Source organism: Sphaeramia orbicularis, chromosome 4, assembly GCF_902148855.1.
Source record: "Sphaeramia orbicularis chromosome 4, fSphaOr1.1, whole genome shotgun sequence".
NCBI lineage: Eukaryota > Metazoa > Chordata > Actinopteri > Kurtiformes > Apogonidae > Sphaeramia > Sphaeramia orbicularis.
In genome coordinates, this window is record NC_043960.1 from 38,037,274 (window position 1) to 38,051,540 (window position 14,267).

Here is a 14,267-nt window from a genome sequence, read left to right on the forward strand (position 1 = left end):
CTGGAAAGAGGTGACGGCTGCAGTTTGGCACACTTATGTATTTTTGGTCAAGGAACAGACTAGCGAAAATGGCAAGTTGATAAGACCAGTATTTTTGGAGATATTAATAATTTTGGAATACAATACAGTGTTTCTGTGGAATTAATCTGTTGGTGTGGCGGTGTGTAATCGGGGGGGTACACACGCGTGTTTCAGTTGGTCGGTAGTTCGGGGTGCAGGGGCAGGGCTCGGCTGATTTCCGTCATACTTATAAGACTATGGGGGTACGGAGCGGTGCGGACCATGCCGTCTTTGGAAGTGAAAATGAAATTTAATGCTCATTTATCTTTTCCGTACCTCCTGAAGGTTCACCAACTTTCATTTGAGGGGCCAGGATGTTTGTCCTGGCCTTTTATATATTATACACATGTATAATAAGTGTAATGCGATGGTTATGATTGCTTTGTATGAAATGTATGGTGTTTTGGTAAGGTTTTGCCATGGCGCTGCACCATGGCAAAACCTTACCAGCGGAAATGCCACAGTAGCGTTACAACCACGTTACATACAAACTACCACATCTAGAACCTGTGGATCCCCATGGGTCAACGCACTAGTTTACTTATAATACACGAAATTTCAAATGTCTATAAAGACATCAATTTTGTTTCAATTTACTTCAGACATGCCACATATATAGAGGCAATTGATATGCTGACATCAGCACATGCATAGACATGATGACATCAGCTGGATTAATGCCAGAAATAAGATACAATACGTGCGAGGGGCGGGGTTTGTTGTGCCTGGAACCACTTGTTTAAAACTGAATTTACCATTTAGCAAGATCAAGTTGTAATTGTGGATCTTGCTTTTTTCTATCACTGGAAAATATTTTGATATTAAGTATTATGATGAATGTGTAAGGTGACCAAACACTTCCAAAAGAGTATCAGTCCAATCCTTCCAGTGCTTTCAAATTACCTTTGGTGTATTTCCATGCCAATACCATTTACTGGACAGTAAGCAGTTGCAGACCAGTCTAATTAATATTGAACAAATTGTAATCACACCCTGCTGTTTTTCATGTTGTCCTTCTTCGTTCCCAGGACCGCGGTGTGAACGAGAGGACAGCTGTCTGTCTAGTCCCTGTGCCAATGGCGGCACATGCAGCTCTCTGTCTGGTGGTAGCTACAAATGTACCTGTCCTTCCGGCTACACAGGTCCTCGATGCCTTAATGACACAAATGAATGTGCTGCCACACCCTCAATATGCCAGAATGACGGCATGTGCATCAACACCCCTGGCTCCTACAAGTAAGAAGCTACAAAATAGGAATGGGAAACAACAATATTATAAACATATAATGAAAAATTGTCAGTGTTCTTGTAAAATACTTAGAATTTTCTCTGTTATGACTGACTGAAATAACATTACTGCAGGTGTGTCTGCACTCCGGGGTTTACGGGCCGGCATTGTGAAAGCTCATACATCCCTTGTTCACCGTCACCATGCCTTAACGGAGGCACCTGTCACCAGAACTCTGAAACCAGCTACTCATGCCACTGCCTGCCGGGTAAAAAACTTAACTCCTAAAGTGCTTAGTCTTCTTTACTTTTGAAAAGCTCAAACTGTATATTTAGCAGAAAAAACACTGCTACTTTATAACAAGCTACACACAAAACATCAGTGCCCAAAGGAAAAAGTGGAAAGAAACACCAACGCTGTGACTTATCTATGAATGAATGTGGCTTCGGGTTTCTGAATTGTTACTTAATGTTTGAGGTGCAAACAGTCTGATCCTGCTGGAAGTGTTGTTTTAGACACACAGTATACGCTCAGTCTACTACAATTGAAATAACTGTAGATACAACAAAAGCCCAGGCAGTTACTGTTTATACATCACCAGGACATATCATAATCCTTACACACACTAGATGATTTCGTTGTAAGGCTTCAGGACTGATTGCGCGTCTTTTTTTTTTTCTTGAACACATAATTAGAACAAGAGGGGCAATTAATAGAGCATGGAGGTAATGCTAACTAATGAAAAGTTTGCTAACATGTACTAATATCTCCTTGTCTTATGTGTGCTAGGATTTAATGGGACTAACTGTGAGAACAACATTGATGACTGCCCAGGCCATCAGTGTGCCAATGGGGGAACCTGTATGGACGGAGTCAACACCTACAACTGTCAGTGTCCTCCAGAGTGGACTGGTGAGTGATGGTTCTCTCTTTTCATCCTTCTAAAGCCCACATTTCAAAAAGCTTCCACGTATTCTTATGTACATTCGGAAGCGTGTTTACAAAGCAAACATGCGTGTATCATCTTTTTTGGTGCTGTCAAAGTTTATAGAGCAACAAAAGGAGTAGATTTTTTTTTTGTAAGGACACCATAGATAGGTAATATTTTACACAATACATTCTTCTGGAAAAACCTGACCTTTTTGACAACCATATGTTAGAATCTAAAAATAGGCCACTATTTTCATTTTCCATACATAGCTTTGCAAGAACACAAGAAAAAACACCAGAGCTGTCATTTATGTTAGGTTCGCATACTGAATTGTTCATTTGCTCCATATATCAACATCCACAGGTCAGCACTGCACAGAGGACGTGGATGAGTGTCGTCTGCAGCCAAACACTTGCCAGAATGGAGGAACGTGCAGCAACCTTTTTGGCAGCTATGTGTGTGTGTGTGTCAATGGCTGGAGTGGACCTGACTGCTCTGAGAACATTGACGACTGTGCTACTGCTGCATGCAGCCAAGGCTCCACATGCATCGACCGTGTAGCATCTTTTATCTGTCTCTGCCCTCATGGAAAGACTGGTGAGAAATCACACTTAGATGATAGTATACACTACCCTCAAATGATGTCCACCTGAGCTGATTTTGGAAATGCCACTGATTGCATCCGTTCCCATTATTTTTACTCACTCTCTGTCAACCTCTTGTACCATTCAGGTTTGCTGTGCCACAGAGATGACGCCTGTATCAGTAACCCATGTAGAGAGGGCTCTCATTGTGACACCAACCCCATCAGTGGCATGTTCAACTGTAACTGTCCTTCTGGATATGTAGGCAGTACCTGCAACATCGACAGAGATGAGTGCAGCATTGGTGAGATTTTCAAATGTTGTATTTATGTTGTTCAAGCTTCTGCTCTTCCTTGCTCTAAAACAAAGTCCTTTTCTTTATCTTCAGGCACCAACCCTTGTGAGCACGGTGGTCAGTGTGTGAACACTGATGGCTCCTTCACTTGTAACTGCGTTCGTGGTTATGCCGGCCCACGTTGTGAACAGGATGTCAATGAGTGTGCCTCAAACCCCTGCCAGAACGATGGCACTTGTCTGGATCGGATAGGGGACTACACCTGCATCTGCATGCCTGGTATATATATATATATATATATATATATATATATATATATATATATATATATATATATATATATATATATATATATATATATATATATATATATAGATAGATAGATAGATAGATAGATAGATAGATAGATAGATAGATATTTTTTAAAGAAACTATAAACACACTTCTCAACCAGTTTTGATGGGATACAATATTTAAATTGACAGACTGGCATTTTATTCTCCTCCTCTGGGAAATTCCTGTAGATCGCATCAGAGACAAACACAACACATAAAGTACCATTATATAACAAAGCAAATAAGCACTTCAGTATGCACAGGATTATAAATGTGGTAACTACTTTGTAACAATTTGTGATAAGAATCAAAATGTGTGGTGGATAATAGTATACAAAAACAGTACATAATTTTTATCCCAGTATAAAGCAGGTTGATGGTCTGTCATCATTTTGTTTGTGGCATAACTAGGTAAATATCCAGTATTTTTTAAACTCTAATTTATCAGTAATATATTTGCAATTTATCCTTTATGTGTCTCTGTGTGTGTGCCCTTGTGTTGTCTGTGACTTGTTTATAATGGTTTTGTTTCCCAAGCAAAACTTAAAAACAGTTATGTATTTTACCAGTAAACTCGTCACAAAACAATCCAGCTCCCCTCCCTGTCAGTTAACGAAGTTCATGAAAATAAGCTAACCACTTTCTGATTTTGTTGGAGCTGGGGGGATATGCCAATTATCTAAACTCCACCAAGATCTGAAGATGCATTAAAATAGTCATACAGATGCAGGATCTAATTTAGCAAGTGTCTTTGTTCCACTGAAATATTTTCTGAAACCCACAACCATGGAAAAACTCAGCACTTGTGTATCTGCTTAAACTCAAAATTTGTTACCAAGACTGAAACATGTACAATGTTAGATTTGGTAACGTGAAAGAAAAAAGTGGATTGCAAGTATAACTTTTGTTGTCTGTTCATGCAGGATTTGAGGGGACTCACTGTGAGATTGACCAGAATGAGTGTCTCAGCTCACCCTGTCTGAACCAGGGTAGATGTCTGGACCAGGTTAGCCGCTTTGTCTGCGAGTGCCCAGCAGGTGGGTAGATGCAGTATTATGTATTACTATGTGGTTAAGGAACATTTTCTCAGTGGGAAAATAAATTGGTTGATGTTTACTGTTCTCAGGTTTTGCTGGTGAAATGTGCCAGATCGACATTGACGAGTGTTCGAGTACACCTTGTTTAAATGGGGCCAAATGTATTGATCGGCCCAACGGATACGACTGTGAATGTGCAGAAGGTAAAGCAATCTCTGTAGATGCAACAGACCTTTTGACACATTATGGTGAAAAAGGAACAAGTCTAATTACTTTAATTTACAATGGGTGCATTCCATGTAGGTGCATCAGTTTCAGGGTTTTGGTTTATGCATGCTGGCTGAGACACTTACATGGAAGAGAGCCATCATTAATGTGAATCGGATCACCTGTGTTTTTCCTGCTGAGACAAGCCAAAATCTATGCTGTGAAAAAGTTTATTACACACATGAGCGGAGTTGAGTAAACATGATATGCTCTGTATTCTGATTTGTTAGCCATGCACCACCATTTGGACAATGGAGAAATTCTACACTGCATCTACAAGCATATTAAACACTTTACCACAGAGACTCTGTGGCCTATCTGTGTCCTACAGCAAGAATATAGGTTGAAATACACACACGTCACAGACCTTGACATACCATAGCCTGTGTTAAATGTATTTGTAAATGTCCTTCCACAGGCTTTACTGGCCTCCTTTGTGAAGAGAACATCAACGACTGTGTGCCAGAGCCATGTCATCATGGTGTGTGTAAGGATGGCATTGCCACCTTCTCCTGTGAGTGCTATCCTGGCTATACAGGGTCCATCTGTAACATCCAGTTCCAGGAGTGCCACAGCAACCCATGCCAGAACCGAGGACGCTGCATTGACCTGGTGAATGCCTACCAGTGTAACTGTCCACCTGGCACTACAGGTTGGTACTAAAATACCTTCAGTGTTAATTTTGCTTGTGTGTCAATGTTGTACTTCCTCTGAGAGTGTAAAGTAGCTCTTACAGACTCAGTATTGCACAGTTTGTAAGTAATAAAATGTAACTTTAAGGTGAAACCCTATTAATTTCAGTTCATAGTTCATAGCTCATAGTTCATAGTTAACTCTTGTGGTTTTTCAGAGTTAATTATTGTGGCAACAGTTTGAAGTGAATGTTAAGTCCCCATCCCCCACGTCCTGGGTTTCCTGTATAGCTTTCAAAGTATGGTAACTTGTAGACACCCTCCACATCAGTGTATGTGTGTGTGTGTCGCAGTCACAAGTCTGGCCTGTGTGATGCTGCCCCATGTTACTTTGTGGATTAGTAAGCTCAGCTCAGTACGTTGTACCACCCTGAGGCCTGGTACTAGAGTCTGTACCGTACTCACTTCACCAAAACTGGTGTCAGGTCACTCTGTCAGGTCTCACTTTCAGGTTTCATACCTCCACTTCCCCTCCTGTAAGATGACTTGGTCTCAGTCTGTTTTTTTTTTTTCCTTTCTCAGATTCTCCCTCATTTTACTTCGCTTCCTTTTCCTCTCTTTCAGTCTTGGCCATTTTAATATTCAAGCCTTTAGTTAACAATTTGGTTTTTAATACTTCATGCTTTGTAGTAGACAAATCCATCTTTGTTTATGTTCAAGCTTAGATAATTTTTGCTCTACTCCAGGTTATGGAGTCTTGCTCCCCCTGGTGGTGATTGTGATGGCTTTCACATTTCGCTCTAGTTACTCGATTTACTTCACTTTTTATGCAGCTGCCCCTTCATCTCAACACATGAGATCCAGATTCAGAGAAAGTCTAAGTGGTGAGACTATTTGAATTTTTGTTGTCTCTTTTCAGGGGTGAACTGTGAAATCAATGAAGATGATTGTGCCAGCAACCCCTGTGAGTACGGAGAGTGCCATGATGGCATCAATGAGTACGTCTGTGTGTGCACCCCAGGATACACAGGTATGCTTTGATAGAACCCCCTACTGAAATTAATCTGATAGTAGTATTACAATTTAAACAAGTGGATGCTTTTGATGCATCAAATTTCCTTCAAATGTCTTTTTAATAGGTGCTAAGTGTGATGTGGAGATTGATGAGTGCAACTCAAACCCGTGTATGAGTGGCGGAACCTGTGTGGACAAAGTCAACGGGTTCCATTGCTTGTGCCCACCGAGCACCCATGGGCCTCTGTGCCTCTCTGGGACTGACCACTGTGCTCCTCAGCCGTGCGTTCATGGAGAATGCATCGAACAGCAGCATGGGTACGTTTTTCTCAACTGCAGTGTTTTGAGATCAGTCTGTTCTCATCTACTCCAGACCTCTGGTTTGGTTTAATATACAGTGGTTATACAGTGTGTTTGTGGGGTGAATTTATGGGATGCCAGGTTAAGTCTAAGAACAACTTGCACATTTTAAATTTTGTACATGCTTTACCTTTTATTCTTCTAAAGGTACCATTGTGAGTGTGAAGCTGGCTGGGTGGGAGAACACTGTGAACAGGAAAAGGATGAGTGTCAGCCCAATCCATGCCAGAACGGTGGTACCTGTGTTGACAGACACAATGGTTACACCTGTCAGTGCCAACCTGGATTCAGAGGTAAATATATCAAAGATCTCTAAACATAGCATTTTTCATCATGTTCACAATGGAAGGGGATGGACTGAATTAAAACTAAATATTGAAATCATTCCTTCTTCAAACAGGTGTGAATTGTGAAAAGAATATTGATGAATGTGCATCTGGACCATGTCAGAACCAAGGCATCTGTATAGATGGAATTAACAGTTACACCTGCCAGTGTATTCCACCGTACACAGGTTAGTGATCCATTCCACCAGTTGCCTGTCTAATGGTTGTTTTTTTAATTATCAGCTTTAAATGAAAACTGCATCTCTTAGGTAAACACTGTAAGGACGAGCTGGTTCCTTGCGCCTCTCATCCATGTGAGAGGGGAGGAGTGTGTCTTCCAACTGCAGACTACACATCTTACACCTGTCGATGTCTTGCTGGGTGGCAAGGTATGTGTGTCTTCTGCATGTCTGTGGTTCAATCAGACATGAGACAAATTTATTTTTCAGAGATCACAGTTACATAATATCAAGTATTAGTGTAGGCTTTGTGCTACATTAATAGTTGTTTTGTTTTTTTTCATATTTGTTTAGGTCCACGCTGCAGTGAAGATGTAAATGAATGTAAAATAAACCCTTGTAAAAACAATGGCCACTGCATAAACAGCCCTGGCAGTTACTCATGCAAATGTCAACCTGGATACAGTGGACACAACTGTCAGATTGACACTGATGACTGCTCACCAAGTGAGTTTCACTTTCATTAGTATTCTCATTTCATGGGCTCCAGATGATAACATGTGCTCTTTTGGATGTTTATGAAACTTTGTCCAAGTTTTATTGTTAGATGAGGCTGAGATATACATTAAGCTTCAGTAAAAATCTATACAGAAAATTGCTGTAGACACATGATTGAGTACCTACACATACACAAGTTAGGTAGACACGTTTATTTATGCAGGACAAAGGCAACTTGGAACATTCAGAGAAAGTAGTAGTATTGAAAATAGAATTAATAGAAATGACAGATTATGCACTTTATCATTATTATGTCATAACATTTTTATATTTTTAACTATTTATATTATTATTATTTATAATAATTTTAGACAGTTGGGATAAAGTGTATTATACTGCTGTACAGTACCATATTATGATCGAAATGCAATCTTCCAAAGAATTCTGTATTTAATGCTCGCTATTTAGATTTAAAAAATTATGTTAAAGTTCTCTCTTCATTCTCTCCTATCCCCAATTGCAGACCCTTGTCTGAATGGTGGCTCTTGTGTGGATGGTGTTGGGAGTTTCTCATGCGATTGCCGTCCAGGTTTTGAAGGGGAACGCTGTCAGACTGAAGTCGATGAATGTGCCAGTCAGCCCTGCCGGAACGGTGCCACCTGCCAGGACCACGTCAACAGCTTTGTGTGCAAGTGCCAACCAGGCTTTGATGGCATCTTGTGTGAACACAACATCCTTGAATGTACCGATAGGTGCGTGGTTCATATAAGACATGACCCATAAACCATATTTTCAGTTGTTGTGCACATGTTTCTTGATGTCCTGTTGTTATCTTGGTGAAATCAGTGACGCTTGTTTTTTTGCGTCTGGATCATTAAAAGGAAATCCAAGGCATTTTTTTAGGAACCTTTTCTTTATCTTTGCTTCCACAGCTCCTGCTTGAACAATGGGACGTGCATTGATGACATTAACACCTTTTCATGTCGTTGCCGCCCTGGCTTTTATGGGACATTCTGTGAGTATGAACAGAATGAGTGCGACTCTCAGCCTTGTAAGAATGGAGGCACTTGTACTGATGGCCTGGGTACCTACCGCTGCACCTGCCCTGTGGGATACAATGGACTGAACTGCCAGGTAAGGTGCCTGTGTGTCACTACAATATCAGTGAAGTGGGTTTAGGGGGTTTAACACCCTTAGTGACATTAATAAGTGTAACTGGAGGCAGAATTAAGGGTCAGCACCCAAAATGTATATGCTGTGAAGCAACAGTGTGATGGTCTTGGTTTAACAATTGGCTGTAGAATGTGTAACATTTGCAGCATATATTAAATGTTTTATTTTGTATGCAGAACCTTGTAAACCTGTGCAGCCAGGTGCGCTGTCACAACGGTGGCTCCTGCTCTCAGACAACCATCTCCTGGACCTGCCACTGTCAAATGGGATGGACTGGACTATACTGTGATGTGCCCAATATGTCCTGCCAGGACTTTGCAGCCAGACAGGGTGAGAACTGGTTCTTATTGTTTATGAAGCCACTATAGGAGGAACACACCAGACACTATCACAGACAAGATAACATTTTGGCAGATGAGGCTCTGTGGACCAAAGTCTGATTCAATCACTAACTGATTGGTGTATCCTGCATACAGTTTATGTTTGTCCTTTTTACAAAATATTGTAGGTTTGGAAGTGGAGAATGTGTGTAAGAATGCTGGACGGTGCGTGAATGTAGGAAATTCCCACCAGTGTCAGTGCCAACCTGGATACACAGGCAGCTACTGTGAAGAGATGGTCGATGAATGCAAGTCAAACCCTTGTCGCAACGGTGCTACTTGTGTGGACTATCAGGGCACGTACGAGTGCAGAGTAAGTATATTTTTTTATTATGTGTTTCAGCTGCTTGTTCAAGTTAAGAGCAACATTTTACGTCAAACAAACACCTCATCACTGTCCTTTATTATATTGCTTCAGTGTAAGCCAGGCTACCAGGGGGTAAACTGTGAGTATGATGTTGACGAATGTCACTCTGCACCCTGTCTCCACGGTGGAACCTGTATCAACCTCATCAACCGCTTTACCTGCGCCTGTCCACATGGAACACACGGTAAGTCTGAACTTGAAGTATTTAGCTCTATCTGCTGTTTCTGTCAATGAGAAAGCAATTTTATCTGTGTGATGAGTAAGAGGCATAGTTCCACTCAAACATGTCATAGTTGATAGAAGATGCTGGCTGTCACAGTCACATTCTCCTGCTCTGTGCACTGTAGGAGTCCAGTGTGAAGTCAATGAGGATGACTGTGCCCCCAAGCCTGGCTCCTCTGAGCCTCGCTGTCTGAATGGGGGTCAGTGTGTGGATGGTGTGGGCCGTTACACATGCTCCTGCCCTCCAGGATTTGTTGGAGAACACTGTGAAGGCGATCTCAACGAATGTCTTTCTAAACCTTGCCACACCCCTGGCAGCCTCGACTGTGTGCAGCTGGTCAATGATTATCAGTGCCGCTGTCGCCTTGGATACACGGGTACGCTGATTTTGACAAACAGTGGACAGTAGTGTGGTTCAGTGAAATATTCTTTTAAAAAAAGAAGTATTGCAATCTTTATTATGTTGTTTCTAATGCAGGCCGACATTGTGAATCCATGGTGGATCTGTGTTTGTCTAAGCCATGCCACAACGACGGTGTTTGTTCTATGAACATGAGCTCAGTACATGGATATACTTGCTCCTGTGCTTCTGTAAGTTTGTTTAATATCCACACTTCATTATCATCGTAGAAATAGACAGCATGCTTGTTGCTGAACAGCAGTTTCTTAAGATTTTCAGTGTTTGTTTGTTTGTTTTTCAATTTCATTCATTATATTTACACTCCAACAATTTGTATGCATAGTTTTATTTCTTGTTTTGTGTGCTGCTTTTTACTGAAAGACTATAAAGCTCACTGTGTAAATCTGAAGCAAAGTGATAAGTGTAAAGATTGTTTTAGCAGTATCACAACCTCAGTTTCTTTCTTGTTGTATTTTTAGACTACAAGTCATACATTAAAATATACATATTCAGAACGGAGAGGGCCGCTTAATCTGTTCCTGATAGGATGTTTTACAAACTACTGGTATCAGCATGGTTTGGGTCTGTTACAACCTGCACAACCTTTGTTTGACCTGGATACCTAGTTGAATAGTTTTCCACTTTCTAATGAGGGAAAGAGCATTTTTTTGCCAGAGATAAAAAGGCTTGGAAACTTTTTTCAACTTTAGAAAAGCATTTGCCATCCAAACAGGCAATTGGTTGTGCAACAGCAGCAATAATAAAACAGCATTTACAAACAACAATACATTATGATAACTAGAAGCACTCGGAGAGCGCAGACCTCCGCCAAGGCTGATCAGTGGCCCCCCCCCCGTGGGCCCCCCCACGCCAAGGAGGTTATGTTTTTGCCAGGGTTTGTTTGTCTGTCTGTTTGTCTGTCCGTTAGTGTGCAACATAACTCAAAAAGTTATGGGCAGATTTTGATGAAATTTTCTGGTCTGCGCCCCCCCCCGTGGGCCCCGTGGGCCCCCCCAGCCCCGATCACCACCAAAATTTAATCACTTCTTCCTTATCCCATTTCCAACAAACCCTGAAAATTTCATCAAAATCTGTCCATAACTTTTTGAGTTATGTTGCACACTAACGGACAGACAAACAGACAAACAAACAAACCCTGGCAAAAACATAACCTCCTTGGCGGAGGTAATAATCAAAAACTAAAATTTATATGTAAGACACTGGTTGACAGTTATGCTTAATTGAGAGGGGGGTCATATTTCACCTTACAATAGGTTAAGTAGTGTGAAGGCTTTATGGATGAGCATTTTTGTATTAGTTGGTTTTGATCAGTGGATATTTATAGCGGAAAGCTGAGGGCTGTATGTGAAATTCTGAGTGCATGGTGTGTACTGTCAGGCAAACGCTGTCTTTTATGAGTGGCTGAGATAATTACCTCTGTGTTTTCCTTCCTTTTGCTTTCACTTGTATATCAATCTTCTTGTCTAATACTTGTTTTCTTTCCACTAACATTGCTCCTTCTTTTATTCTCGCACTTGCTTCAGAGGGTGTCAACATGGCTCAGGTATGGTAGACAAGCAAAAGATTTGTAGGAGAGCCTAGATTTACCGTAGTTATAGTTGACTGTTCAACTGCAAGTGTCTGCCTTCTTAAATGGCAAACTCACCATTATGTTATCAATATGTATTTTGGTTTTTTTTTCAGGGTTTCACCGGATTTAACTGTGGTGAAATTGAAGGCTACAACTGTGCCAAGCTACAATGCCAGAACGGCGGGCGCTGTGTAGAGCTAGCAGTTAACCACCTGTACTGCCAGTGCCAGCCAGGCTTCAGTGGGCCACACTGTGAATTTGACCAGAGGTGTAAATGGCCCTGCCAAAATGGAGGAACATGCATCATACACCAATCCAACCCTTACCAGCAGAGCTGCCGCTGTCCAATGCATGTTTCCGGACGATACTGTGAAAAGAAACTGTCCAGTGTACCACACATCCCTGTGTGTCCCTATCCACAGTGTAAGACGCAGTTGGGGGATAAAGTTTGTGATGAACAGTGCAATAACCATGAATGTCAGTGGGATGGAGGAGATTGCTCCCTCAACTGGGAACGTCCTTGGAATAACTGCACCGCCAGTATTCCCTGCTGGGACCTCTTCAAGAATGGAGAGTGTAATAAAGAGTGTGACAACCCTGGGTGTCTCTTTGACAGCTTTGAGTGCTCAGAAAACCCACCGACCACCTGCAAGTAAGTGGATTTTGACATCTTTCAGTGTCCCAATGCATTTGAAACATAGTGTGTATTTCCAGATGAGGCTCATTATGAACAAAAAAAATAAACCTAACAGCAGAAGAATAATTGTGTTAACTGAAACAAAAACAAAAATTACAGTTTTGAAGAGCACTAATAACAAATTTACTAAAATACGATAGATAAATAAATCAATAAATGATAAATTAAATAAAAATACTAAAACTTTAGAGAAGAATGCTGCATGAAATAAACTGCTGGTAAATAAACTTTGGATTTCCTCAGTGGTTGATGTTATATCAGAATAAAATGGTTTTTCATAGTATGTCCTTAATAAACAATTTTTTAAAGAACATATTTCATGCAGTCTGTAATCTTATCCTTTTCAACTCAACATCAAGGGTTATCCTCATAATACGTGAACTGAAAAACACAAATGTATATTAAAACTACATAACTAAACTAAAACTAGCTCATTCCTATGAAAAAATACAACCATATATGAACTCAAAACCGACAAAGAAGCTCCTTAACGTTGCAAAACTATCTCTAATAACTCTGTTTCAGATATGACAAATACTGTGCAGATCACTATGGCAACGGTATTTGTGACCAGAGTTGCTACACAGAGGCCTGTGGCTGGGATGGACTGGACTGTTCTGGAGACACTCCACCCAAACTGGTGGATGGCATTCTGGTTATTGTGGTTCGACTTCAGCCTGAGGAGCTGCTTGGGGACTTGAGGGGTTTCTTGCGCTCTCTTGGAGCACTCCTACACACCAACCTGAGGGTGAAGTTGGATGACAAGCAGCAGCCTATGGTATACCCTTACCGTCGGCCAGAGGAGGAGCAGGGACGGCACATTCAGAGGAGCAGAAGCAAGCGTGAGCTGCAGAGGGAAGTTATTGGGTGAGTTCATGATGGAGCACTCAGCCTTTATATGTTGCATTTATTCTAAACTATTAGGTAGCTTAAAATTAATCATTAACTAAACACTTTTTTCCTGTTTGCCCGCAGATCTGTGGTGCACCTGGAAATCGATAACCGTGAATGTTCCCAGAGGTCTGTGAACTGTTTCTCCAACATTAATGAGGCTGCATCGTTCATTGCAGCGGCACACATCAAGGCTGATCTGCAGTATCCTCTAGAGTCTGTTAGAAGTAAGTAGCCCTTTTCTTCATCAGATGAAGATATGAATAGAATGACTCTGATGTAACCATTTCTGTTTTATGGGAAACAAAAGCATGTACTAAAGTACAGAAAAATAATGTATTTATATTTATTTATATATAATTTTTCCTCTGCATCTCCCAGGTGAACCTCCAGGTCCCAGTAAGCCAATGTATTTGATGTATCTGGTTGGGGTGGCAGTGGTTATAATTCTTCTCATCCTGGTGCTGGGGATGTTAGCAGCCAAGAGGAAAAATAAACATGGTGTCCTATGGCTGCCTGATGGTTTCATGGCGAAAAATGACAAGAGGAGAGAGCCTGTTGGACAGGATGACTTTGACATGAAGTAAGTGAACATACAGATGAAGGGCTTCTACTAGAGAAGGTATAACTGAAGATATACATAGAGTATTACACTAAATACTTGGTTACTGAAATTGGAGTGTAACTTAACATAGAGTTTGTCAGATGCGGCGGGGAATATGTCACAGAAGATGAGAGCTTTGTTATTTGAGAAATAGTGTGTATCTGGAGCATAACATTAAATAGTTGAGAAAATATTA

At 41.0% G+C, this 14,267-nt stretch overlaps 1 protein-coding gene across 1 annotated transcript in view; it reads left to right on the forward strand.

Annotated features, from left to right (window-relative positions):
* The window catches only part of notch2 (notch receptor 2), a 50,728-nt gene that overhangs the window by 29,404 nt on the left and 7,057 nt on the right, over positions 1-14,267 (forward strand). Inside the window, exons 4-29 of the mRNA XM_030132408.1 lie at positions 1,089-1,296; positions 1,423-1,556; positions 2,078-2,200; positions 2,583-2,816; positions 2,952-3,107; positions 3,192-3,377; positions 4,357-4,470; positions 4,560-4,673; positions 5,156-5,389; positions 6,289-6,399; positions 6,509-6,701; positions 6,891-7,036; positions 7,144-7,257; positions 7,339-7,458; positions 7,603-7,755; positions 8,270-8,498; positions 8,679-8,880; positions 9,096-9,249; positions 9,428-9,612; positions 9,718-9,850; positions 10,014-10,265; positions 10,367-10,479; positions 11,993-12,531; positions 13,102-13,443; positions 13,552-13,694; positions 13,849-14,050. Of these exons, the coding sequence (XP_029988268.1) occupies positions 1,089-1,296; positions 1,423-1,556; positions 2,078-2,200; positions 2,583-2,816; positions 2,952-3,107; positions 3,192-3,377; positions 4,357-4,470; positions 4,560-4,673; positions 5,156-5,389; positions 6,289-6,399; positions 6,509-6,701; positions 6,891-7,036; positions 7,144-7,257; positions 7,339-7,458; positions 7,603-7,755; positions 8,270-8,498; positions 8,679-8,880; positions 9,096-9,249; positions 9,428-9,612; positions 9,718-9,850; positions 10,014-10,265; positions 10,367-10,479; positions 11,993-12,531; positions 13,102-13,443; positions 13,552-13,694; positions 13,849-14,050 (4,834 nt within the window). The remainder of the gene's footprint in view (positions 1-1,088; positions 1,297-1,422; positions 1,557-2,077; positions 2,201-2,582; positions 2,817-2,951; positions 3,108-3,191; positions 3,378-4,356; positions 4,471-4,559; positions 4,674-5,155; positions 5,390-6,288; positions 6,400-6,508; positions 6,702-6,890; positions 7,037-7,143; positions 7,258-7,338; positions 7,459-7,602; positions 7,756-8,269; positions 8,499-8,678; positions 8,881-9,095; positions 9,250-9,427; positions 9,613-9,717; positions 9,851-10,013; positions 10,266-10,366; positions 10,480-11,992; positions 12,532-13,101; positions 13,444-13,551; positions 13,695-13,848; positions 14,051-14,267) is intronic.